Source organism: Ursus maritimus, unplaced genomic scaffold, assembly GCF_017311325.1.
Source record: "Ursus maritimus isolate PB19 unplaced genomic scaffold, ASM1731132v1 scaffold_19, whole genome shotgun sequence".
In the NCBI taxonomy this organism is placed as follows: domain Eukaryota; kingdom Metazoa; phylum Chordata; class Mammalia; order Carnivora; family Ursidae; genus Ursus; species Ursus maritimus.
The window spans coordinates 3,956,088-3,980,874 of record NW_024424341.1 but is presented as its reverse complement, the minus strand read 5'-3'; the positions used below and the strand labels follow the sequence as shown (position 1 = coordinate 3,980,874).

At 51.5% G+C, this 24,787-nt stretch overlaps 1 protein-coding gene across 5 annotated transcripts in view; it reads left to right on the top strand.

Annotated features, from left to right (window-relative positions):
• The window catches only part of KIAA0513 (KIAA0513 ortholog), a 63,820-nt gene that overhangs the window by 23,353 nt on the left and 15,680 nt on the right, over nucleotides 1-24,787 (top strand). For all 5 annotated transcript variants that reach the window (XM_040633237.1, XM_040633234.1, XM_040633233.1 and 2 more), the window contains 4 exons: nucleotides 16,307-16,779; nucleotides 18,864-18,963; nucleotides 19,766-19,839; nucleotides 23,059-23,129. In XM_040633237.1, the coding sequence (XP_040489171.1) occupies nucleotides 16,451-16,779; nucleotides 18,864-18,963; nucleotides 19,766-19,839; nucleotides 23,059-23,129 (574 nt within the window). In that variant the 5' untranslated portion in view covers nucleotides 16,307-16,450. The remainder of the gene's footprint in view (nucleotides 1-16,306; nucleotides 16,780-18,863; nucleotides 18,964-19,765; nucleotides 19,840-23,058; nucleotides 23,130-24,787) is intronic.

The following is a 24,787-nucleotide window of genomic DNA, read 5'->3' as shown; positions in this document are numbered from 1 at the left end:
AGACTCACCACCACTTGGGTGGTGTTTCCAGTTAGGTCGTCCTCACTCAGCCACCTGCTGCAGTTTACTTTCCGGGACGTCCAGTCTCTGCTCTGTTCACTCTGCTGGGTTTTATAGCCACGTGCGGTGGGTGAGGCTGGGTGGAGTGTTCTCACCCCATCATTCAGAACCACAAGGAAGCCAGAAGACATGTGTTTTAGAGGCATTCAACAAGAAAATCAGGATTAAACAAAGGAATGAGGAAGTCGGGATGTATCTGGTGCAGAATAGTGGTTTGTGCGGAAAAAGGAAAAGAAAGGTTGAAGGAGTAGGTAGGTGTTAATGGAAACAGCGGGCATGCAGGGTCCCCTAAGTGACTCATGGGACCCCTCCCTTGAGAGATTTCCTCACCCCCATCCTCATGTATCTGCCCTTACAGAGAGAGACGGGGCTTCCTCGGCACCGCTCAGGCTGCCAGACCCACTCAGGCTGCCAGACCCGCTCAGGCTGCCAGACCCGCTCAGGCTGCCAGGTTGAAGTGAATGTTTGGTTTGACTGTAAGCAAATGAGCTTTATTCCTCCTCAACACCAGGAGCGCTGGGAAAACACTCGTGGAGAAGCAGAGGAAGGTCTCTGTGCGTGAAGAGTCTGTCTTCCTGGATACCAGGTAGTCCCCAGTGTGCACAGCCTCATGCCAAAAAATCTGATCTGGTCTCGACAGAGAAGCTAACCCCGTAAAGTAAACCTGTCTCTCCTTTCCTCTCTCTCTCTCTCTCTCACTCACTCAAAAAAGGCCAAGCCTTTATTGCAAGAATAACTCTTGCTTTGCTAAGACTTTCTGAATGAGTGGCCTATTGATACCAGTAACTGTCGTCCTGAATTTCCACCTGCACGTGTCGACACAGATGAAAACAAAGACCGTCTGTAGATTGTAGAGCAGAACTTTTGAAGTGGCCTCTTTCTCGGGTCTCTGATGCTGATGCGATCTTCACAGTTTCCATTTTCCTGTTGGTTCCTGCCCTGAATGTTCTTCAAATGCCTGATTATTAATGCCGTTCAGAATTTGTACGTCAGCCTTTTTCGTTGCTCTGTTAGCTCATTGGATGTTGGTAGCAATGGGGCAGGGCAGACAGGATAGCTGTTATTTTTGCAGAGCTGTTATCACAGAATAGTTTAAGTCTTGGTTTTCCGTTTTCTACTTCATTTTCATGTTATATGGGTGTTGTCACGATGCCGTGTTGTCATCACTGCTGTGACACTCCGACAAACCTCTACAGTCAGTGCAGCAGAACTCACCCAAGTTCGTGTCGTCGAGAATTTGGGTTATTGTCACTTCTTCTGCTGTTTTAAATCATGCTGCCCGTCGGCTCCCTGGCCATGTTTGGGGTTATTTCCTTAGAATAAACTAGATACACTTTAAAAATATTGTCAAACGCGTTTCAACATTCAAGATTTCAAAAGAGCACAAAGGACCTAGAGAAGACACCAGCATAGCACGTGAACAAATTTCAGATTTCTCCATGTCGAAGGGCGGGGTTGAGGTGTGCCAGGAGATTTAGCCAGAGGAAGGTGGGTGGTGTGTACAGGGAAGTGAGGAAAGCAGTAACAAAGGCATGGGGCGCGTGTATGTGTGTGAGAGACAGAGAGCGCGAGGAAACCAGCCAGATTAAAACAGAAGTTGTGTCTTGAAGAGGCCGACAACCGAATGCTTGTGGCAGCTTGCTTTTGAATAGTGGCAGCGTCCCCTCTGCGTGTGGCCGTTGGAGAGCTGTGTGGGCAGCCTCGACCCACTCCAGATTGCAGCGCACCTTGACCGCCAGCCAGAGATGACCTGGCCTGCCAGGTGAACTGCATCCAGGAGGATTTGCCCAGAGCCTTCTCTCCCAGAAACACAGATGTCCAGCGTGCACACTTCACTGTGCCAGTGGAGCAAAGCACCCGGCCTGAAGAAAACGGGTGTTTGTTCAGTTCCATCCCTCCCCTAGGTTCTTTGGAGAGGGACCAAGTGCCAGGTCTTTTAGGGAGCCCATCCCACTCCACTGACTCAGTGTGGCTATCTCCATACCAGGGGTTGGAGCAGTACGAGTTTATTTTATCAAATTATCCAAAAGCATGGAAGGCCAAGTCAGTCTATACCCAAATTGAATCCAGCTGTCACCGAATCGTCAGCTGTGGCCTTCTTTTATTAAAGAAGTACAGCTGCTCACCAAGGGAGGGATGTGCTTTGCAGTAAATTCTAACTTGGTTATAGTGGCACCAACTCAAGAAGTCAATAGTGAAAATTAACGGGAAACACCTGTCACCAGATTCCTCCTTGTTGCCTCAAACTAGAGAGCTCCCCAGTGCACTGAGGATGAATGAAACATTAACATAGTGCAAAATGTACATCCAGATGCTTGTGTGAGGTGACTTTCAGTTTGAGACTTAGGACGACTTTTGAAGAACGAAGAAATTTAAAGTCTTAGACCATGGAGGAGCCAAGCCGTTCGTGGGCAACCTTAGTCCCCTTCTCTGCCTCCCTAATCCACCTGGGGCTAATAGAACTCCTGGACCCGTTGGTTTTTTGGCAACGTGGTGAGATGGGATTTGTTCTGGAGCCCTCTGCAAGCTCCACGAGGCAGGAAATGTGTCTCTTCCACGGCTCTATTCCCAGCACTTAGCACAGCACCTGGCCGGTCATCGTGGATTGAAAATCGACCCAGCAGAGTCACGATTCTGTGGGGAGGTCTTTGTGGACATCTGAACCCGTCTCACTCTCTGACCACACTGGGGAACCAGCAGATGGTCCCTTATCTCTTTTTCCTGTGAACTGTGGACGCTTTAGATGTTTCTTTCTTCCTGGAGGTCATAAAGTAGGAGTCCTCTTCGGATAGAAGCTTTGTAACAGCTGCAGTGGGGTAAAGCCCGCATTAAGCATCATAAAACATTATCTCAGAATGCCAACGGCACGAACCCTGGAGGTCCAGTGGCCTCTCCTGTGGATCACCCGCTGACGAGCAGACGTCCACCCTCTGCTTCCGGCGGCCCTGGGAACAAGACTGGGGCACCCTTCTGGTGGTGGAGACTGCTGCCTTGGGGGGCCTCCACCCTTAGACTCACTTCTTCCCTCTGTAGCCACATAGAAGTCTGGTCCCTCGGTCAGGTGCTCCTTCCTCACAAATTTGAAGACTCCTTTCCTGTCCCCCAAGTTACCTACTCCCGGTTTCTTCCACGTCCTCACCGTTGCTTGTGTGACATGATTATCAGATGGGCTTTCGCTTTCGTCTTTATTTTTTGAATGCTCTCCAGAGTCTCAGTTGCTCTCTCCTTGTTTCTTTCCTTTTTTTTCTTTTTTTTTTAAATGTCTTAACGAGCATTTGCATTTATTGAATTAAAATGCCCTCGCAAGTGTATAGTTTTTTCCCAAGCAAGGAATCCTCATGGGTTGCTTTAGACTTAACGATTGGGGAGAACAATGTGTGGGGCCTCTTGGACACGTGTCCTTGGTATTGCTGCCCTACGAAGAGCCGATCATTTCTTCCCAGGTGTGGTATTGGGCATAACGTGCTGGGAGCGGCCTGACCAGCGGAAGCAGGGCGGGGCGGAACCGCCGCTTCTGTTTTGGGTCAGCTCACTTTCATCAACGCAGCTGGAGGTCAGTTTGGGGTTTGTTGTTCATGTCAAATGCACAGACTCGTAGCGAGCGCAATGCCTCCCCCGTACTGGGCTTGGACGAGTTTGTGCCAAAGTGTCACACTCCCTCGCTAATAATTTGAGTTACTCAAGGGCAGAAACCACGTTACCCTTACCTCTTTGCTGCCACGTCATGCCTGGCACATGGAAGGTGTGCAGCAGGTGCCCAGTGAATGAGCAGCTTTACTGTCGAGAGCTGTCGTTTAAGACTCAGCCCAGCACTGAAGGCTGCCAGAGGCTTTTTGGGTCCTGATTGTGTCGTTCCCTGTGTTAACTGTCTGTCTGGCTTTAGATTCTCCACATTCTCCATCACCGTGTTATTTGCCTTCAAATTTGAGTGACTGAGGAAGGTGTAGCGTAGGGCCGGGACTGGAGTCCCTTGCCCGTTAGTGACAGTCTTCTTTCCCAAGGTGACTGCCGGGTAGTGCAGCCAAGCACCGTATTTCATCGAACGTAAGACCTCATCACCTGTAAGAGTCACCATTGTTTTATGCATAATGAAGAAGGACTAAACACTGCCATTTTACTCTCACACAATGCTTTCTTATCGCTTAGACTTTTTATCCTGTCCTTGTTGAAAGAACGCCTTTAGAATTACTTAGATTATTATCACGTATCACTCTGGTCCATTCCAGGGAGGAAGATGCAAGCAAAACAAGTTGCTCACGGTACTTCTAAAACTTCTTTACATTCAGAGACCCGTTCTTCTGAAGTGCAAGGGTTTCTGTAAAATATCCTCTCTGCCATCAGTGTGCTCGTTCTGGGGTGTCCTGTCCATGTCCCTTTGGGGAAGAGGGGAGTATCCGAGGAGGGCAGTAAGGAGGACTGATAATACTTCACTCCCAGGGAGGGGTGGGGGCTGCATGGGAGTATTCACTTTGTGAGAATTCAGGGAGTGATACAATTATGATTTATGCACTTTCTGAATTTATTGCTTTAATTACTTTGAAAAATAAAAGAGGGTCCACTCTTGTCTCTGCACAATGACAATGGACCATGATAAGTCTACCTAAGAGCGATAATGAGGCATCCCATTTCAGAGATACCAAAATGCAAAAAAATGGGTGCCTGGGGGGCTCAGATGGTTAAGCATCTGCCTTCGGCTCATGTCATGATCCCAGGGTCCTGGGATCGAGTCCTGTGTCAGGCTCCCTGCTCAGTGGGGAGCCTCTTCTTCCTCTGCCCCTCCCCCTGCTCGTGCACTCTCTCTCTCTCTTGCTCTCAAGTAAGTAAATTTTAAAAATCTTTTAAGAAATCAATAAAATGCAAAAAACTGTATTTCAGGCTGTGAAACATAGCATTTATAAATCTGCCTAATTTACACAATGTTCAGGCCACATTTGTCCATTTCATCCTCAAAGCTATAATGAATTTGCCAAGCATCTTACTAAAAGTAAACCCCAGTGTACAATTTGCACAGTATCCATTGGATCTGCGAGTGTGTAAGACACACACACAGTGCCTGGAGATGAGGTTGGCCCCGAGTGTGACCTTAGTCCTCACCACTTCCCTCTCTCGGGGCTCACAGAGCTGCCCTGTTAGTAACCACCAGATATTCCCTGGCACAGCTACCCCCCTTAATCTCTTCACAGCGTCTCCTGCCTTCCCTGCTAGAAGTGAGGTTGACACATTTGTCCCTGTTACATCTCCCCAGGTGTCATCTTCACTTCTCCAGAGATGAGAGATCGTGGAGGCTTCCCCTGCAAAGGCTGGAAGCTGTAATTCACCTGTGGCAGCCACACACTCCACACCAGTCCCCTCGACTGGCCTTGGGCTCTGGCCCCATTAAAGCCCTTAAGCTGGTGCGTTGTGCTGGGCTTTGGACTGACCCCGTGCTCCTCTTTTCCTGCACCTGCTGGTGCCCCTTTCTTACATGGCTTCCCTTCTCGCCGGCACTCAGCTTTTCCCTGCTCTGCCCTCTGAGTGGTCCCATGCTCTAGCTGTGCTCCTGCCTCATGATACCCAAGTGCATGTCTAGCCTGGGCTCTCTGGGGAGCTACAGCCATCCAGTGTCACATGTTTGTGTGCCAGGTATGTCCTCGCTCAGGGGAGCTAAGCGTTGTGTTGGGACAGATGACATGAGGATCTGTGTTTGGGATCCAGGGTCCAGAATGTGGATCCCAAAGGGCCACGGGCACCCTTGCTCCTCTCCAGACTTCTACCCTGTGCTCCTCCCGTCAGTGATGTATTACAAAAGCCCACCTCTAGGAGGCCACCTGTGGACACATTGCCCATTGGTTTGAATGCCTTGGGAAGCCTTTGGTTTCAGATTTGGACAAGACTGTATTAAGTTACCCCCAGGGCCATACCACAGTGGTAGCTCATTGCATTCCACAGCCCGCCCCATCGGAAATGTCGGGACTCTCTGAGGCCACTTCCTCCCGGTCTCTATTTAGCAGAAATTGACTCAGCCTTCTGAGATTCTCCTTGCACTTGGTTGTGGTCTTGCTTCTTCTGAGCCTTAATCTCCTGCAGCCCTGTACCCTGTCGTGTGCTGGTGTCCCCTTCCTGTTGGGACAATAATTAGACCCTCATCTTACTCTCCCTACTAGGCATGCACTTTGTAAAGGTTGGGTCTGCAAACTACTCTTCTTTGCACCAATGCAGAAATCAGGTTTGTTTCAATTGCATTGTGGAATGTTTTCCTTGCCTCCGCGGTTACGTTGGAAGCCCACTGAAGTCAAGAATATGTGGTCTCCCTGTGCAGCCCAGCAGAATGGCTTAGGGCAGGACTTATCAACTTTATTGACTGGAAGGTCAGTAGTGACCCTACAGTTTTTCCTGCTTTCAGTTGTAAAAACATGGGCAGTGGCATTTTTTTTCTGACTGTTGTCCTTCAGCTGCTTCCTTCAGGGAGGCCAAGGGCAGTGCAGGAAGTGTGTGCCCGTGATTAGGACTGGGTGGGTGGGCCAGCTGACTTGGCAAATGCAGCCTGTGACCTGTGCTCAGGCTTTGAACTCTGACCTGGGAGATTCTCAAAACAACAGATATTGACTGCACAGTTCTTATGTACCTGGCCCTGTTCTGGCCCTGAGAACCCTATAGTGAAGAAAGCAGATGAGGCTGCTGGCTTGCAGGGAGCCTCTCCTGGGGGATTGCAGTCCTGAGGTCACTAACCCCGGGCTGTGAAGAGGCTTAGCCAACTAGAGAATCTCCCTGACACTCTGGAGTCAGAACATTCCTGCAGGATGCCTGGCTCAGATACATGCCCTTGTAGGGGGCTGCCAGTGTGTGGGAGCCAGGCATGCCTGCACATGGCTGCAGAGACGGGGCTGGGAGCTGCCACCATCCTCGCCGTGACGGGGGTCCCCCTGCAGCTGCCTGCGGTTCCACTGCTGTCCGTGTCTGAGGGAGGGAGCTAGCAGGACAGTCCTCTCCCCGCTGGGAACGGCAGCACGTGGGTCCTGTTTGGGTTATCACATTAGAACGTCAGCCCTTCAGAGTGGTTGATCTGGTGCTTTGCCAAAAGCCCCTGGGGACATGCAGTATTTGAGGGAGAGTGGCCCTCGTGGACGCATTAATTATAACGTCTCCAGGTTCGTGACAGTTCATTCTGCTTCACCGGGAACACCTTGTCTTCACCCTAGTCGTGTGCTCCGACCAGACTAACACCTGTGCTGAGCTGATTTAAGGTATGCCTTCAGACTTCTGAAGAGGCATTTAAAAATGTTTGTTTCAACATCTCTGTTTCTTTTATGGAGCCTTGTAACTTACAGACCTCATTAAAATAATCAGCATTTTTCATATGAGGACTTTCTTGACAATTTCATGTTTAACTTTAGTGTCTGAAAAAGTTATTCTGTAGATGAACGTCGGAATGAAAAGAATTGTATGACCCAATATGCTTCCTGATGTAGGAAAGAACATTAGGGTTCAAAGCCGGTGGCCAAGAGAGAATCCTTGAGATGTCTTTGGTGCAAAAAGGTGGTTTATTAAAGCAGGGGGGCAGGACCCGTGGGCGGAAGGAGCTGCACCAGGGTCCTGAGGAGTGGCCCATTATATACTTTCAAGCTGGGAGGGGGTTTGGGATCGCGTCAGTCCCTGAGAAATTTTGGAAGCAAGGTTTCCGGGACCTTGAGCTATTGTTGGGAAAAGTCATTTATTACCGTCTAATAAAACCTTAGTCATGAGACCCTTCAGATGTGTATCGGTGGCCTGTATGCTTGGGGGATGATGGCCAACACGTATCTTGGGGGGCTTAGAGATAAAGGAAATTTTCCAAAGGAATTTTTATATGTTAAAGTAGACTTACAGGAGCCTGGGGCTGGGGGCTGGGGGGTTGGGGGTCAGCTAGGATTGCCTTTTGCCCTCAGCAAAGTGTCCGCATGGGAGGCATTTGAGTCCCTAGAGGAATGTCCCTCTGCCTGTTTCAAGGACTTGTCAATGGACTATAGGGAGTAAGGAAATCTAATAATTTTTCTTCTGCCTTTGTTTCCCACATCACTTCCCTTTTTTGCTTTTGCTGCCAGGGAATTCCACGAAGCTCCTTGCCCAGCTTTGGGAGTGGGTGCTGGTGTTTTGATTCCACAGGCCTGTCGGTTGCCCTAGATCTGTGTCTGAGCCGCTGTCCGAACACACTGACATCTAAAAGGACAATGGTGACATTTCAGATTGGACACGGATTCATTCCCTGAAAAGAGTATTGCTTCGTAGCCCCAAATGGCCCAAAACTCTCTTCCTGGTTCGGAGGCAAAGTCAGCAGGTGATGAGCAGATTTGTTTGTCAGGAGCCCAAAGGCTGAGCTGCTCAGCCCCCGCAGAGGCTGATGAGAGCCCTTGTTGTGGTCTCGTGGTGTGAGAGGTTCTGAGTGACAGGAAGCGTGTTCTTACCAGCCTGGGCTAGTGAGCTCTGAGTTCTGGCTGGGGCGCTGGAGGGCCCGGCTGTGCAGAGGGGCTCAGGGGGCTTCCTTCAAGGCAGCTCGCCCCAGGCCAGCCCCCCCGGGGCCCTTCTCTGACTCTGCACTGTGGGGGGCGGGCACGTGGGGGGAGCAAGGGGTGTGTGGAGCAGATGACGACTGAGCAGGGAGAGCCCTGGCCCTGAGGCTGATTATTTGTGGCAGGCTGGGTGGGGGAGGGGGGATGTGGAAGCAGCTCCTCCCCTCCAGAGGAGAGGCCAAGAGGCCATGAAGCGAAGGGGCTTCCGGATAACCTTGGTGATTTACGCGTTCGCGCATGGTGTTCCCAGCCATGCCTTTCCCTACAAGATGATCGCATTTCGCTTTCTCTTACTTCTCCCTCTCCACCACGCCGACAGTTTCAATAGGCACAGTCTTCCTGGAAGCCGTCCATTATTATATCTCATAATAGCAGAACAAAACCAGGTAACAGTAACCTCATAATTGTTGGGGTTCACCTGTTTCAAGGCAGCCCTGGAGACCAGAAATCTCAGCCAAGGGTCTGTCTCCCCTCCTTCCTGCCAAACCCTGTCCAGCTGCCGTTAGGTCAACTTGAAATAAAACGCTCTTTGGGGGACGAGAGAAGGCTCTTCGGAGGGGGTCACTTGCATGTTTGCAGATGGGAGAGGGATAGCCAGGCACTCGGGACAGCAGACATTCGACCTCCCTCGGCATGGTCGCATTACAAGCACAAAGACGAGAAGGGAAGACACAAGTGGAGATAGCGTTTGTAGGTGTGTTCAAAATCAGTCTGATGGGGCTAATGACAAGGTGTGGGCAGGGTGGCTTCCTTCTGGAGGCCCCAGAGGAGACTCTTATCCCTCAAGTTTTCCACATTCTACAGGCACCTGAGTTTCTGGGTTCACACGCAGCCCCTCCTCCAGGTGCAAAGCCAACAGCAGAGCATTCATTGCTCCAGCTCCTGCCCTGACTGACCCTCCTATCTCTGTCTTCTAAGGACCCTTATGATTATGATAGTCCCCCCTGAATCATCCAGGATCATCCCAAGGCCCCACACTTAATCATATCTGCAAGGTCCCTTTGCTGTGTAAGGTCATGTATTTGTAGGTTCTGGGGATGACATGGGCACCTTTGGGGGACCACTATTCAGCCTACTACACCATTTGAGAAACTATTTTTTATTCCATTCTTCATTGGACATGGCCATTCTCTTTTCTTGTTCCGTGTTGGGTTTTGGGCACTACTTGCTTTTTTTACAATGGCAAGCTGCAGAAAATTCAGCTTCACAAAGGTACAAGGTCATAGAAAGGAATACAGCATGACCTAATAGTGAAACTGTGAGCTACTTTGAGCTAGTAGTTTGATCTGTGTCTGGAAGATGTCAAGTGTTGCTGTGTTTCCCTCAAAATATTGAAATATCCCCCCCACAGCACCCCTCTGAGTTTGCTCAGGTATCCCGGGGTGCCCTGGCACCAGTTTGGGAACTACAGCACCTGCCTCCCCCAGCTGCAGACATCTCATCTCTAAAATGGTAATAAAAACGCAGTATTGCCCAGCAGCTTGACGGAGTGGTCCAAGACAATGTTCTTGTGTATCTTTGTCCCTTCGAAAGTGTCGACTGTTCTGATAATATTAGCTTCAGTGTCGTCTCTCGGCCGTCTCGATATTGCTGTGACCGGCTCACATTCGGTATCTCCTCATGGGCCAGAGGACAGTCGCACCTCTCCGTAAGACCTGCCATGTAGTATCTCATTTATCTTGATAATATTCCCCATGAGTCTGGGAGAAGAAAGACTCACATTCACATTTTCCAAAAATAGAAACTGGTTCTGACTTAAGTGACTTTCCCGGGGCGCCTGGCTGGCTCAGTCAGTGGAGCGTGTGACTCTTGATCTTGGGGTTGTGGGTTCAGACCCCATGTTGGGTGCAGAGATTGCTTAAAAATAAAATTAAAAAAAAAAATGACTTTCCCGGTGTGAGTCTGAGTGCAGCTGGAGCCTGAGGCCTGGGCCAGTCATCAGACAAAATAGTCAAGCCCCATGTCCTGGAAGGCTGGGGCTTGTGGGAAGTTCCTGCTGCAGAGATACAGCTGGCCTCAGTTCCCTTGTCTGCAGAATGGGCCTGCCCTTCCTTGCACACTGCCCCACACTTGACCCAGAGTGAAACAAATGAATCAGAGTTCTGAATCCGGGAGGCCAGGTGGTGTTCTGACCTCACAGTTGAAAGGAAGGTGCAGATGTAAAACCCACCGGGTATATACAGCCACGGTACAGACTTGGGGGAAGGTCATTTGGTAGCACCCTTCATCAGCCTTAGTCACGTGCAGAGCTCTGACCCTGCAACCCCACTTCTAGAAATGGAGCAGCAGGGGAGCACCGAAGAGGTTGCTGTAGGTGGTCAAGAGCGGGGGCTTCGCGGTTGACGTGCGGTTGGGTTGTGCACGCTGTTGCTTCCTAGCTGTGTGCCCGGGAGGGAGTCTCCGAGCCTTGATTCACTGGTGTCATGAGACGAGGGACGAGCTGGATGGACACGAGTGGGAGCCAGCGTGTTAGGGACGCCAGGTGAGCGAGGCTTCACAGGCCCTTCTCTTTTTGTGGGCAGAGCAGCACATCTGATCGCTCTTGGAGACCCTAAATGAGAGGGAGTGGCCTGAGGTGGATGGCAAGGGCAGAATTACAGAAAGTTCCGGATTCTTGCCCAGGGAGCCTCTTCTGATTGCTCAAGGTCGACCCGCTAGAGAAGTCCTGGCTCTGGTTGCTCTGGGGTATTGGGGAAATCAGAGTTTGAGCAAAGCCCCGTGGGGATGTGGCTGAGCAGCTGCAAGAAGGCAATCTCCTTCCGAGTTCCTTCTGCAGCTGGGGCCGCAGAGGCCCCGGGGGGGGGGGGGGGGGGGGGGGGGGGGGGGGGAGGGTAGGGGAGGAGGTCAGGAAGCCTCCCACCAGGATGTGACCACCTTGGCCAGCCTCCCCCCCCCTTTGCTCCTGTCCTGTGCATGCTGCCTGTATTTAAGCTCCTCCCACAGGGGCCGGTCAGCCCAGACCCCAGGCGTGGCCGAGAAGCCCTCCCTGCACGCCTGGCCGACCTCTTCGTGAGTGGCACCCCTCGCCTCATCAGCCTCCTGGTTCCTGAACTTTCCAAAGTCATTGCTGCCTAGGGCCTCTGTGCAGACTCTTCCCTCTGCCCAGATCTCTCTCCTGTCAGAGGACCCTTGGGTCTTCTTGGAGAGTACTCCTTCCCTCTCAGCTCATGTCTGCCTTCCCAGCTCCTGGTCCAAAGAAGCCTTTCTCGGGGCTCTCAGACGTTGCCTGGAGACTCTCCGTCGCGCTCAGTGCCCCGCTGAAGTTCTTGTTTGGGTTTCCATTTTATTAACTGTCTCTTACAAGACCTCCCCCTGGCCTTCCCCACCCCCACCACCCCATCTCTTAGCCTGCACCCCCCACACATGACCAGGTACTCCTTACAGGCCTGCTCATGACTGCACTCCCAGCTGCTGGCCCGCTAGCTGATGCATGGTAGCTGCTCAGCAAATACTGCCAAGGGGTTCCTGGCTGGCTCAGTCAGTAGAGCACACGACAGCCCCACAGTGGGTGTAAAGGCTGCTTAAAGAGAAGAAAACAAATACTTGTTGAATGAGCAGGTGGGTGGTTAAGGCCTTCTGGTTATAGGTCGACTTAGAATTTTAGCCTAATTTGATTGGTAGAAACGCGTACTGTAAGGCCCAGGAAATGAATTGGAAAAGAACAATCGCAGGAAGGTTTGTTCTGCTTCGAGGCTATAGAAAAGCATTTTTAACATCCACGGTCTGTAGGTGCAAAGATCCTGCTGTGATCTGATACCCTGAGTCTCAGAGCTTGTGGCCCTGCAGTGGGTTCGGGACGTTCCTTGTGCATGGAACAAGGCAAAGGGATTGGGGCGCAATCCAGAGATGTGTTTTCTTTGGCCCGCAACATGTTTCAAAATAAATGTAAATTAGTTGCCAGTGTTGAGGAATTGGGAGGATTTCGCGTAGTGTGTTTCAGCCGTTCTTTGGAAAACGCTTTCGATCTGGAGTGGCCGGGTTTGCGCTCCTGAGTGTAGCACCTCGGTGGCTCTGCCTGGGGACCGTGCGCTTGGTTCCCATTGGGCCCACTTCCGCTGTGTTCTCTGGCTGGCTCAACATAAGTCGTCATGGGAGATGTGTGATCCTGGTGTGTTCAGAGTGACCGTCACCTTGTCCTGCACCGAGGCCCATGATTACATATCCTTCCTGAAGGAAGACGGTGGGGATACTTCCAAGGCCCTTACCCACAAACGGCTGCCTCCGCCTGGTGTCTCAGCTCCCTGAACAGACTCAGCACCCCTGCCTTCTCTCCCCAAGCAAGATGAGCTCCCTGGGCTGAAGGGGCTCAGCGCTGTGCTCTGCACACCGCAGCCCACGGTGCCCTCACCCACCCTGGCCAGGTTCCCCCAGTATTTCTTTCTCCCAGACAGGCCTCTCACTTTGTGCCTCCCCCTGTCACTTTGTCCCTCCTGCCTGAGCCCACAGAGGAGGCTTCTGGGAATGCATGACTCACACGCTCCCAGAATTTCGAGTGAGGGAGACGCTGGGAGAGCTGCTTGCCAGCCTCAGGCTGGACCAGAAATAGGCGTGATAATTTGCTCTAATCTTGCAGCCCTGATGCTGGGGTGTTCTGCTTGGGTAAATAGATGCAGCCCTTCTGACTGCTTGAAACCGTTTCAAGATACAGAAATTTGTTTCCTTTTTCCTCTGAATATTTATTTATTGCAAACTGTATCATTATGATCAAGAACAAATCAAAAGGAAAAATGACCTCAGTGCTGGGACTATAATAGGCTTGTGTTTCTTTTCCAGCCTTTTTTGTACATATGCTTTATTGTTATTATAAGAAAATTAAAATTCATGCACTCCAGTATTCCCAGCACCCACACCAAAGGGCAGCATGCTGTGGGATTCAGTAAATGTTTACTGACTGTGGATTATTTTGTTTACTTAACTATAAAGTGAGCATCATTCACTGATGTTCTAATTGTTTACAACTGCATCATTCACTGATTACTGTTGCATCAAACTGTTAGAATTTACTTGCCATTTTCCTATATTTAGATTCCCCCCCCCAATTTATCAGGATTAGAAATACTATTAGAAGGAACATTTTTTCCCCCATGTAACTGGTTTTGAGTGTTTTAAATTATTTTCTTAGGATAAATTTCAAGCATCTGAATTCCTGGATCAGAGGATAAAAAAATAAAAACTATAGAAAATAGTTTCTAGGGGCACTTGGCTGGCTCAGGTGGAAGAGCATGCACCTCTTGATCTCTGGGGTTGTGAGTTCGAGTCCCATGCTAGGTGTGGAGATTACATACATACACACATACATACATACATACACAAACAAACACTTTCTAGAGTCTTATTTATCCCAATTGCCAGGATTGCTTGAGAATATTGACTTTACCATAACCTCATCAGCATTTAGATCGCATTTTATTTTATTTTTTAAAATTTTATTTATTTTTTGAGAGAGAGAGAGAGCACAAGTGGGGTGAGGGGCAGAGAGAGAAGCAGATTCTCTGCTGAGCAGGGAGCCTGATGCAGGGCTCAATCCCAGGACTCCGGGATCATGACCTGAGCCGAAGGCTTAACCAGCTGAGCCACCCAGGTGCCCTTAGATTACATTTTAGAGTTTTCGCTAATTTAGTAGTAAAAGATGGTACCTAATTGTTTTAACTTGCCTATCTACATCTGTGGTTATCATGGTAGGTTGAAGAATTGTCTAAGCATTTAATAAGAGTATTTCTTCTTATGTGGCTCGTCTGTTGGGGTCATTTGTATTACTTATTAGAACACAGAGTTTTCCGTTGGATTTGCATGAATTTATAATACAGATATTTTTGACCCAATTTTCCTATCACAGTGACTGTGAACATCCTCCTAGTGCGTGATTTTCCATTTTTAACACCCAGTGTGTTGTCATAGGTGTGATTTTCTGTGCTTCGGAGAGTCTGCGAATGTGGTGGCCAGAAGGACCTTAGAATTTGAGCCCGACCATAGTGTCTGAGACGGGAAACCCCGGCCCAGGGAGCAGAGGCCGTGGGCACTGGTGGCAGGAGGGGAGTCGGGGCTGACCCAGCCTCAGATGGCCACTCCTCAGTCTCCACCTCTCCGAGTGGTGCTGCTGTCTCCTGAGCTCCTGAAAACCCCGTGTTTCTCTCCGGGCCCAGCCGGTTCTTTCGAGTGCAGGTTTATGCTTCTCTTTTTTGAACCAAGGCAAGCTTTGTAGGACTGTACGGACAGTGTACCGTTGCCGCTCTGACAACAAGGAGCCAGCTGTTCCGTCTTTCTGACTCAGGACATTTAAAAATATCCTGAGCTGGGGAATTTGGAGGAACCCATGATCGATTTGTGAACATTAAGCTCTTAACGGACAGCAAACGCAATCAAGTATCGAATTACCCTCCGAAGACGCATGAGTGCCGCAGCATCAGCAGCCACCTGTCTGCGGGGGGCTGTCCTAGATATTTGGGGTCTGCAGAGGGTGAGGAGACGGCCAGGCCCAGTCTCGAGGCCGCTCTTGCCCGCAGGAGCTGATGCATCAGGAGGGCTCTTGCTTCATGCCGAGCCGTCTGCCGCTCACCCCTGGGGAAGGTGGGTCCCAGAACTGGTAGGTGACTCCCCAGCTGGCAGACAGGAAACCCGGTTTAGACTCGAAGATTCTAACCCCAGCTCTCTTCTTGCACTGCCTGCATCCTGGACCCTCCGCCCCTACCTCAGCTCTTTGAATACATTCATGGGCAGCTCTGTCCTTCCATTCACAGACACACAGCGAACACTTCCTTTGTCGAGACTGCGGTAGCTGCGGAGGGGCTTATACTTTAGTGGGTTGAACAGAAGTAGTAATATCGACCCGTCAAACAAGCAGAATTATAAATGGGGGTGAATAAAATGCTGGGGGTGCACAGAGACATCAGGGAATAGTTTTGACTGGGGTGGTGTGAGCTGCTCAGGAGAGGTGGCACTGTGTCTGCCTGGGGGATGAACAGCAGGAACAAGGGATGGAGTGGGGAGGGGCAGGGGTGGCAGAAGGAACAGGCACCATGAGATGCATGCCATCATCCAGATGGCTGGAGTGCAGGGAGAGGGCAGGACGGAGAGGCTGGGTCTGGGCAGCCAGTGACGTTCAGAAGCTGGCGGAGGGCTGGTGAGTGATATGAAAAGGGGAATCTGTCTGGCAACCTGGGAAGGTTCTGGGTCTTGAGTGGAAGAATCCTCAGATAGGAGCCCAGGAAGGAAGAGATGCCAGCCCAGGAGGGGAGGGGCCCACGCGCCAGGAGAGGCGGCTTTTCCCAATGTGTCAGACAGCACCATCTCCCATAGCCACTGACCCTAACGACAGTGAGCGGGCAGATGTGTCCCTGGTGTTTTTCTGATTCTAGCCCAGGTTGGCCTTTTTATTTACTGGCATCAGTCTGGTAGGCCAGCGCAGGGAGAGGGCCAGCAGGTGCAGTGGCTTTGAAGTCTATATGTGTAGTTTGGAGAAGTCCTGATTGTTGGTATTTATGTATTTATTATTTCAACAAATAGTTACTGAGTGCCTACCATGTACCAGGTGTTTAGCAGTAGACAGTAGGGAAATGATGTCCCTGTAGTGCTGACCCAGATTCTAGCAGTTCGGAGCCTATTCTCTTTTCAGGGAATTTGTGGTCTCATTTATTCATTTAAGTCTGGATTCTCAGTGCTGAATTCCCCTTACGCAGGGAGTAGCTCTCGTCGTGATAACGTTTCTGTGTCTTCCGTTCTAGATGCCTTAGGGCCACGAGCGCTGCCCCAGAGGACTCCTGGTGTCCAGCAGCTCCCAAGCAACTCAGGCACTTGGCCTCCAGCTCCCACTGACACATCTGGGAGTCCCGTCTGCTGGCCTTCCAGCCTGGAAGCCTCCCCGAACCATGGAGGCCCCTGAGGTCCCTGTGGGTGCACTGATTGACTTCGGAACTGAGCCGTCTGCCTCCTCGCCCCTGGAGACATTGCCTCCGAAGCTGCAGGATGGGGACAGCTCGCAGGGCGACGGCGCTTCGGAGAGCGAGACCACAGAGTCTGCGGACAGCGAGAACGACATGGGCGAGTCGCCCTCACACCCGTCCTGGGACCAGTACCGCCGCTCCTCCTCCAACGAGTCCTTCTCTTCCAACCAGAGCACCGAGTCGGCCAAGGACGAGGAGACCCTGGAGCTCCGGGAGTTCATGCGCAGCTACGTGGAGAAGATCTTCTCTGGAGGGTGAGCCCCCAGGACCCGCTCTCTGCCTTGGGCTCTGTCCTTGGCAGGGCACCCCCTGGGGCCCTGGCTTCCGCTCCCTCACAGGCCAGTGGTGGGCCACCTGGGTGGTTCTTAGCCCCCACCCCCGGCTGCCCGTAGAAGCATTTGGGGAGTTTTCACTGCCCCTTCCGCCCCACCCCTGGCTCCAGCCACTCTGCTGACATGCTTGCATCCTCGCTGCTAAATCCAGCAGGACTCTAGGTTTGCTTTCCCGTGTCTGAGCCCTTGCAGGTTAGCGTCAGACTCACCCTGGGCTAGGGTGCCACTGCGACTAGCGGACTTCCAGTGCAGGGGCAGTAGTGGCCGGAAGGTTTCGATTACCCATACTCCTCGCATTGCTCATGGCAGCTGAGCCTCAAGCAGCTGCCGGGTTGGGGACCCTTCCCCGCTCCTCTTTCTTGCCTTTCTTTGATGGTTCTTGAAGGGGTAAATAGGAGCCCTGGCAATTGGAGCAGCAGGAGCGGAGTTTGGGTTGGGATCAGACTGAGGAGGGGATGTCTGTGGGCAGGCCTCCAGCTCCCGCCCCACTCTTATTACTATCTCAGCATGAGGGTGGGGAGCCCGCAAACCCAGATTCCTGGGTTTCTGATATCAGCCTTGCCCGGCATCCCCGGCACACGCTAGTCACGGAAGGCTTTGCCGCTCATTTGCCGGATGTGGACCTACAGCATCGGCATCATGGGAGCTTGCTGGAAATGCAGAGTCCTGGGCCCCACCCAGACCCGCTGAGCCTGACTCTGCATTTCAGCAAAACCTTTGGACTCTCTGTGCACGCACTTCAGTGTGAGGAGCTCAGGGACCGAAGGGATCATTTCCCCATTTTATTAAAGCAACAGGAAGAATCTGCGCCTGTTGACGCTCTGTAAAGAGGACATTATTTCCTACCGTGATTGAGGTCCCTTGTTTGTAACCTGGCAAAGTGGCTGTCTGCCTTTTCCAGGCGTGTGTCCGTTTCCTTTGCAGTTAGAATAGGGAAGAGAGCTCAGTGACGATCCGAATAGTGGACCATCGAAAAACACATTCATGTTTGATTTTGAATGCATTCTGGGAGAGCAGTAGATGCGGCTCCCTCCTAATTTTGTTTGACTAACACTGGAATTAGTCAGCTTTCTCTGAGCACACCCAGTTAATGAAAGGGGAGAAAGCACAGAAGTTTGCTAATTTGTCAGGAAGGCCGATCTATATTTGCGGCAGCCTGTCAGCAATATGGAGCATGGACAACTGAGCCGGATGCATTTTCAAGAGCATTCCAGAAATCAGTGCAGACTGGCTGGCAAATTCTCCTATTTCATCTGTTGTTGGTATTTTGGGATAAATGAGACCAAAATGTTTTCTACCAAACCTTAAATAAATGAAAAATTGCATGAGCTAATTGATCTTCAGCCTTCTGTTTCTTTTTTATCTTATCTTTAAATGTGGGGGCAGAGTATTAGTCTCCCACGAAGAGTGATCAGAAGTGGTTTGGGGTCAGGCGGGCATTCTGTTCACCCTGGCCATGGTGACCCCCCGGGGTCCCCCAGTCTCCATCCCTCACATACACAGCCAGGATTGCCAGAGAGGTGAGCAGACTGGCCTTCAGCATAACCAACCAGTCTCCCTTGCATCAAGCCAATGTGTCCTGCAAGTTAGGGATTCTTAAATTCACTGGGTGGCTCTCCACTGACTTCAGCACCAGTGAGTGGGAGGGCAGTGGAGCTAGGGGACCAGGCCCTCAGAGGGTCACGTTACCTTTGTCAGTGCCCGTCTCACTGGAGGCAGGATGTGGGGACGGAGGCTGGGCTTTGGAGCCAGGAAGTCTGGATGGAGCTCCTGTTCACCACTCCCTAGCTGTGTCTGGTCCTCTGAGCCAGTCTCTTCAGCTTTGACATAGAAATGACCCCATTTCCTCGTGGGCTCAGCCGAGGGTGGGATGCGCCGGTGTAAGTCAGGCGTCTACCCTTGGCTGGGGGGCCATACTTCCCCGTTCCCTGTCCTGCCTCTTCCCCGCTCTGGCCGTGTTTGTTGCAGAGGACTGAAAGTTGCTTTTCCTCCTGTGTTCCTTTCAGGGAGGACTTGGACCAGGAGGAGAAAGCCAAGTTTGGAGAGTACTGTAGCAGTGAGAACGGAAAAGGCCGCGAGTGGTTTGCTCGATACGTGAGCGCCCAGGTGAGGGGCGGCGACGGGAGGTGTGGCCCCTTCTCGCCACCTCTGCTGCTCCCGCTCTGGAGAAAAGACCCACAGGAAACAACCCAGCAGAGAAACTAATAGAACTTACTTAAAGATGTTCCCATAAGGCCTTGTTAGAATAGCGGGAAACAGGAAGTCGCTTATCCGGATGTGCCGCTAGAAAGAATGAGCGAGCCCACTGGTCCTTTCCAGCTGCGTGCAATTACAGAAAAGTTCCTTTTTTAAGGGCAAGCATGTCCATCGTTGATGTGTACTTTTATTCAATAACCCCCAATGTTCGGTTTTATAAAGATAATGTAGGGCATGACAGCCATGCGAGTTCAGAAAAGATTTTTTGTAAATACCTAGTAGGTTCTTTTTTTTTTTTCTGTAAACTGGCTTAAGCTCTTAGTTTTTAAAGTATTTTTATCACCATTTATTTTTCCAAGTGAAATTAGAAAGCTCAGACCAGCACAAATAGAGCAACGGCCCGTAACTCTACAACCCAGAAATGGCCCGTGTTGCCCCCCAGGGGGTTCATCCCTCCAAATTCTTCTGTGTTGTGTAAGTGAATGTGTGGGGTTCCTAGTTCTTAAAATTTCAAGGAGATGCAGGAAGATGTTGGCCCGTGCTCTGCTCGGGGGCCTGGTTACCACGGTGCAGGCAGGGCTGCTCCAGTCCTGCGCTCGCGGTCCCGCTGCATCTAGTGGCACTCAGCGCGGTGAGCCCGGCGCCTGTCCGAGCTGCAGTGCGCCTCGGCCACCCGCTCGCCCGGTGATGTGTCTGCCCTCTTCCCGCGCAGCGCTGCAACTCCAAGTGCGTCTCGGAGCCCACCTTCTACCGCCTGGTGCAGTCTTTCGCCGTGGTCCTGTTCGAGTAAGTGATGCGGTGCTCAAAGCCTTTGTCCTAAAGCACATCTTCCCCGCCTTCCGTGCCCCGTACTAACCCAGTCGTAACAGCTGCATGAGTCGTCAGCCAGCACTTGCTCTGACCGCCCCCCCGCCCCCCAACGCTGAGAAGCAGCGTTGCACCAGCCTCTCGTGGGAGGGGGTTAGGGTCCCCACCCCGCAGCAGTGGACGTGAGGGGACAGCAGCTGGGTGTGAGTAAATCCCTCCATGAGGGCCATCAGGACAGGCGGGGATGACACACGATTGACCCTGCCCTCCTGCTGTGGAGATGTGGCCTTTTCTGGATTTCTTGTTGTGAAGTACTTCCAACTAGATAACCACCCACTTAATGATGTACTCCGATGACTCCAGCCTGCCCTACATGCTAATTAGGCCCTGCTGGAACCTTTTATCACAAACAGCGCGGTAGAAGCTGGAGGGTGATGAAAAGGGCCCCTCTCTGCCTTTGTGTAGCTGTGGGAGGCAGGCCATGTGACTCACAGGCTCTCTCCTCCTGAGGCCCCGGGGCCCTGGGACGGCCAGACTCACGTCAGACATCCAGGACCTACGTCAGAGCAGGTGACAGCCCCCCCACCAGCATGGAAGGGGGGGATGTGTCTCTGCCTTGGGGAAGCAAACAGCAGCTTTACTGATGGGGGAGAGGGAGGGCACTGTGGGTGAGAAGTGGGAGAGGATGGGGGAGAGGAAGCCCTGATCTGACAGCTGTTTGTGCCCCACTTACCCTCCGTCCCCTCATTGTGGCCCCAAAGCAGGTCCTGGTCCCGTGGTTTGTCCCTATGTCCCTTTTGTCCTTCCAGGCCTGAAAACCCCCTCCTTTACTTTTCCTTCCCCTTCTCCCAGCAGAGACATAGCAGCTCTTATGAACCTTAATTCCCCTGTGTCTCAGTGTCTCCTCACCTCTTTATTCCGTGAACGTGGAGCATGGACTGGAGGGAAAAGACCAAAGAGGGGGAGGATCCCTGTTTTTCCGGCACCTGCTCGGAATGTCCCAAGTTGAGGATAGGCTTCCATGGGGGGCTTCTGCGTCTTGGAGCTGGCAAGGGTGGAGGGACGAGAAAGTACCACGGAAGGAGCGGGTTTCAAACAGACCCAGTTGTCTTGTGTGCGGCATGCTCGCAGGCACTGAGAGCACCTCGGCTTCTGAACATTCCCATCCGTAGGATTTCTCACGAATCCATATTGTGCAGATGTTGCACCTGTCCCACTTGGTAGCACGTATTTAATTCTGCATTGACTTTGAATTTTTCCTTCAAATAAAATGGGGGGGGGATAAAATTCAAATTCCAACCCGACCAAAACACAGAATCTCCCCATTTCTTGGTGAGCATATGTATTTGTGTATGGCGGGGGGGAATAAAAGGAAAAAAACTTATAATCTTTTAAAAATATGAATTTTTAAAATTTGAGTTTTATAATTTTTAGTTTATTAGTGTCTTACGTTTTTACTTTTATATATAGTCCTTTATTATTTTAGTGGCAGAATTCTTTAAGTTTTATTAGATTTTTGTTTTAAAGATTGTACTTACTTATTTGAGAGAGAGGGGAGAGTGAGAGAGCATAATCAGGGGGAACAGCAGAGGGAGAGGAAGAAGCAGACTCCTCACTGATCAGAGAGCCTGACATGGGGCTCGATCCGGGATGCTGGGATCATGACCTGAGCCGAAGGCAGACGCTTAACCAACTGAGCCACCCAGGAGCCCCTAATTAGATTATTTTTATATTAAAAGATTAAAGTGTCCCTGACCGCACTGTCCAGATACATTCCATTGACTTTTTTTTTTCTTAAGGACTATTTGTGCAAAGTTAGAAACTGAACAGGAAAGAAAAGTACAGAAGAACAGGTTAGAGAGGCACAGCACCTCAATGGAAAGGAGACCCCTTTGCACAACCTTGTCATCGCTACTGTGGTCTCCCGGTGGTAACCCCTGTTGATGACACGCATCCCAGCGAATGTGTATCTTTCCCAAAAAGGCGTTGTGTCCACATACAGTTCTGCGTTTATAATGGCTGTGTGGTGGTCTGGTATCTAAATGCACCGTAGTCTGTTCAGCTCGTGCCCCACCAATGGTCGCTGGATTATTCCTCTTCATTGTCTCTGGGTTGCAGCGCTGCAGTGGGCAATAGCGTAGCATTTGCAGCTGTCACAGGGCACATTCCTAGGGGCAGGCAGGACCCCTGTTTGAAGACCCCCCCTTTTTTGTTTGCTAAGTTGACTAGATCTGTGTGTAGCTCATACCCTTCATGTCGTAAGTAGAATACAGTGATTATGATCCTTAACATTCGTAGAGCATTTTTTTAGTCTATAAAAGGTTCTTGTATTTGGCAACTTAATTTGATTTTCAGCAAGTGACATAGGGTAGGTGTTCATATTTCCGGTGGTTCTCAACTGGGTCCAGGAGCATTAGAACACTAGCTTCATAACGCAGTTTGTTAGAAATGCCCGTTCTTGGGGATGCCTTGGTGGCTCAGTCAGTTAAGCATCTGCCTGCAGCTCGGGTCATGATCTCAGGGTCCTGGGATCGAGCCCGGCATCGGGCTCCCTGCTTAGCAGGGAGCCTGCTTCTCCCTTTGCCTCTGCCTGCTGCTCCCCCGCTTATGCTCTCTCTCTCTCTCTCTGTCAAATGAATAAAATCTAAAAAACAAAAACAAAAACAAGAAATGCACGTTCTTAGGCCCTTCCCCAGACCCACTGAACCCAATTCTCAGGGTGAACCCAGCAATCCGTATCATAACTGCTCTCAGGGCGAGTCTGATGTGACTGAAGTCTGAAACCACCGAGTGTGCCCTCTAACTCACTGCTGACTCCTGAGAAGGAGGGGCCGGAGGGCTGTGCGGCCTGGGGCCACCGATTTTGGCCGAGGCCTGAGGCCTGATTTCCAGTCCTGGTACTGCTCCCCTGGGTAGGATTGAGACTTCCTGAGCCTCGCCTGTTGGCCTTGAAAGGGAAGGAGTCCAGGCCGATGGACCGAGACCTCCTTCCCGCCCAGAATCAGACCCCAGCTGCGTGCCTGTGGGTAACTCACCCTGTTGGGGATTTTTTGTTGTTGTTGCCTCTACATAGCATCTGGGGAGTGAGGTATGAATGTGGACATATTTACAAAATTTTTAGGTCTTGCTTCATGAGCTTGCAGTGAGGAAATTGGGTAGAACGATTCTTCAGCTAATCGGGCTTCCTTGTCATCTTAGGTGTCATCAGATGGACGACTTCGGGCCTGCCAAGAACCTCATGACCATGTGCTTCACCTACTACCACATCGGTAAGGCCCGGGGACGCGGCCGTGGTGGAGGGCGAACGTGGGGACTCAAGACTTGGCACCTCGTAACACGGCACCGAGTGAGGATTTCTTCCCTATTAGCGCAGAGTTGTGAGGCTTCCAGAAAACAAGAGAACCTGAGGTTAGGGCGGGATGCGCAAGGAGTGAGATTCCTGAAACAGGAGGAGAGGCTGTGGTCCATATCAAGGGTCATGAGGTTGCCTATCCGTGGTCGGAAGGAAGCCACCCAGCGGCTGGGGGATGAGAGAATACGTTCCTTTGGTGGGAAATGTCATGGTCGACTCAGCAATTGCTGGATGTGAGGACATCACTTTCACGTTTTAGCAAAATACAGCACGGGGTTGGCTCTTGAAGAGAGTGGGAGGAGCGGTGCGGGGTCTTGGGTTGGAAAGCGCCCGTGTGTGGGGGCCGGTGACGCCCTCACGAAGAGTGCAGTTTGTTCCTCATCCTGATGTCTCACAGCTCTTCCGGCTTATTGCTCTGCAACTTTCCGGAAATCAGAGCTTAGGGGCTCCCTGTGTGACGTTTCTTGGGTGTGACGGCAGGGACTCATTCAGGCTGCTATAAGCAGAAGGCTGCTGGGGGCCCCATGTGGTCTAGAGCGGGGTCAGGGCGGCAGTAAGCACGGCCTCCCTTCCCACCTCTCTGAGGATACACAGTTTTGCTCTTGTGTGGAAACCGTGTGTCCTCTGCAGCTTTGCTCAGTCCTGCCCCCACTCCCAACTGCCCATCCTCCCCGTGCCTCAGTTCTCCTGGCCACAGCTGGCCGGACTGCCTTAGCTCCAGGCCAGGCCACCACTGGGCCAGTCCTTCATGCCAGACCTTTGGGTCAAATGGGAACCCCTCATCCAAACCATGGCTCCTCCTTCTCAAAGGAGTGGGGATCACATCTAAGCACAGAGCAGCTTAAATTAGTAAGGGACACTCAGCACCTTGACCTGTGGGGCCCTTTGACCTGAAGGCTCTGAAGGGGCTATCTTTTTTTTTTTTTTTAAGATTTTTTTTAAAAGGTTTTATTTATTTGAGAGAAAGCGTGAGCAAGAGAGAGAGCATGAGAGGGGGGAGGGTCAGAGATAGAACCAGGCTCCCTGCGATGTGGGGCTCCATCCCAGGACCCTGGGATCATGACCTGAGCCGAAGACAGAGGCTTAACCGACTAAGCCACCCAGGCACCCGAAGAGGGTATCTTTGACCTGAGGTAAGGTCTTGATCTGCTGGGGTGCCTTGATCTGCAGGAGACTCTGACCTGTAGGGGGAGCCTTGACCTGAGGGAGACCCTTTGGCCTGCAGGGGGCGCCTTGACCTACAGGAGAGCCTTTGGCCCGAGGGGGGCACCTTGACCTGCCGGAGACTCTGACCTGTAGGGGGCGCCTTGTTCTGTGGGAGACCCTTTGGCCTTACTGTTCTCTCCCAAGATGCCCACTCTTCCTTTGTCCACTTTCAAGCCACAGCAGAGGCCCGGAGCTGTCTGGAGTCAGCACGCCTCCTCCTTGCACGGGGAGTAGCTCTTAGTCCTGCTGTAACCCTCGGCCTCCACCGCGACTGTGTATCCCTGCGTGTGCGTTGCTGCCCTCCTTCAGGTCCTTGAGCTTCTTCAGAGCTGGGTCCTCTCCTGTTTCTCCCTTAGTCCGGGTGCACCT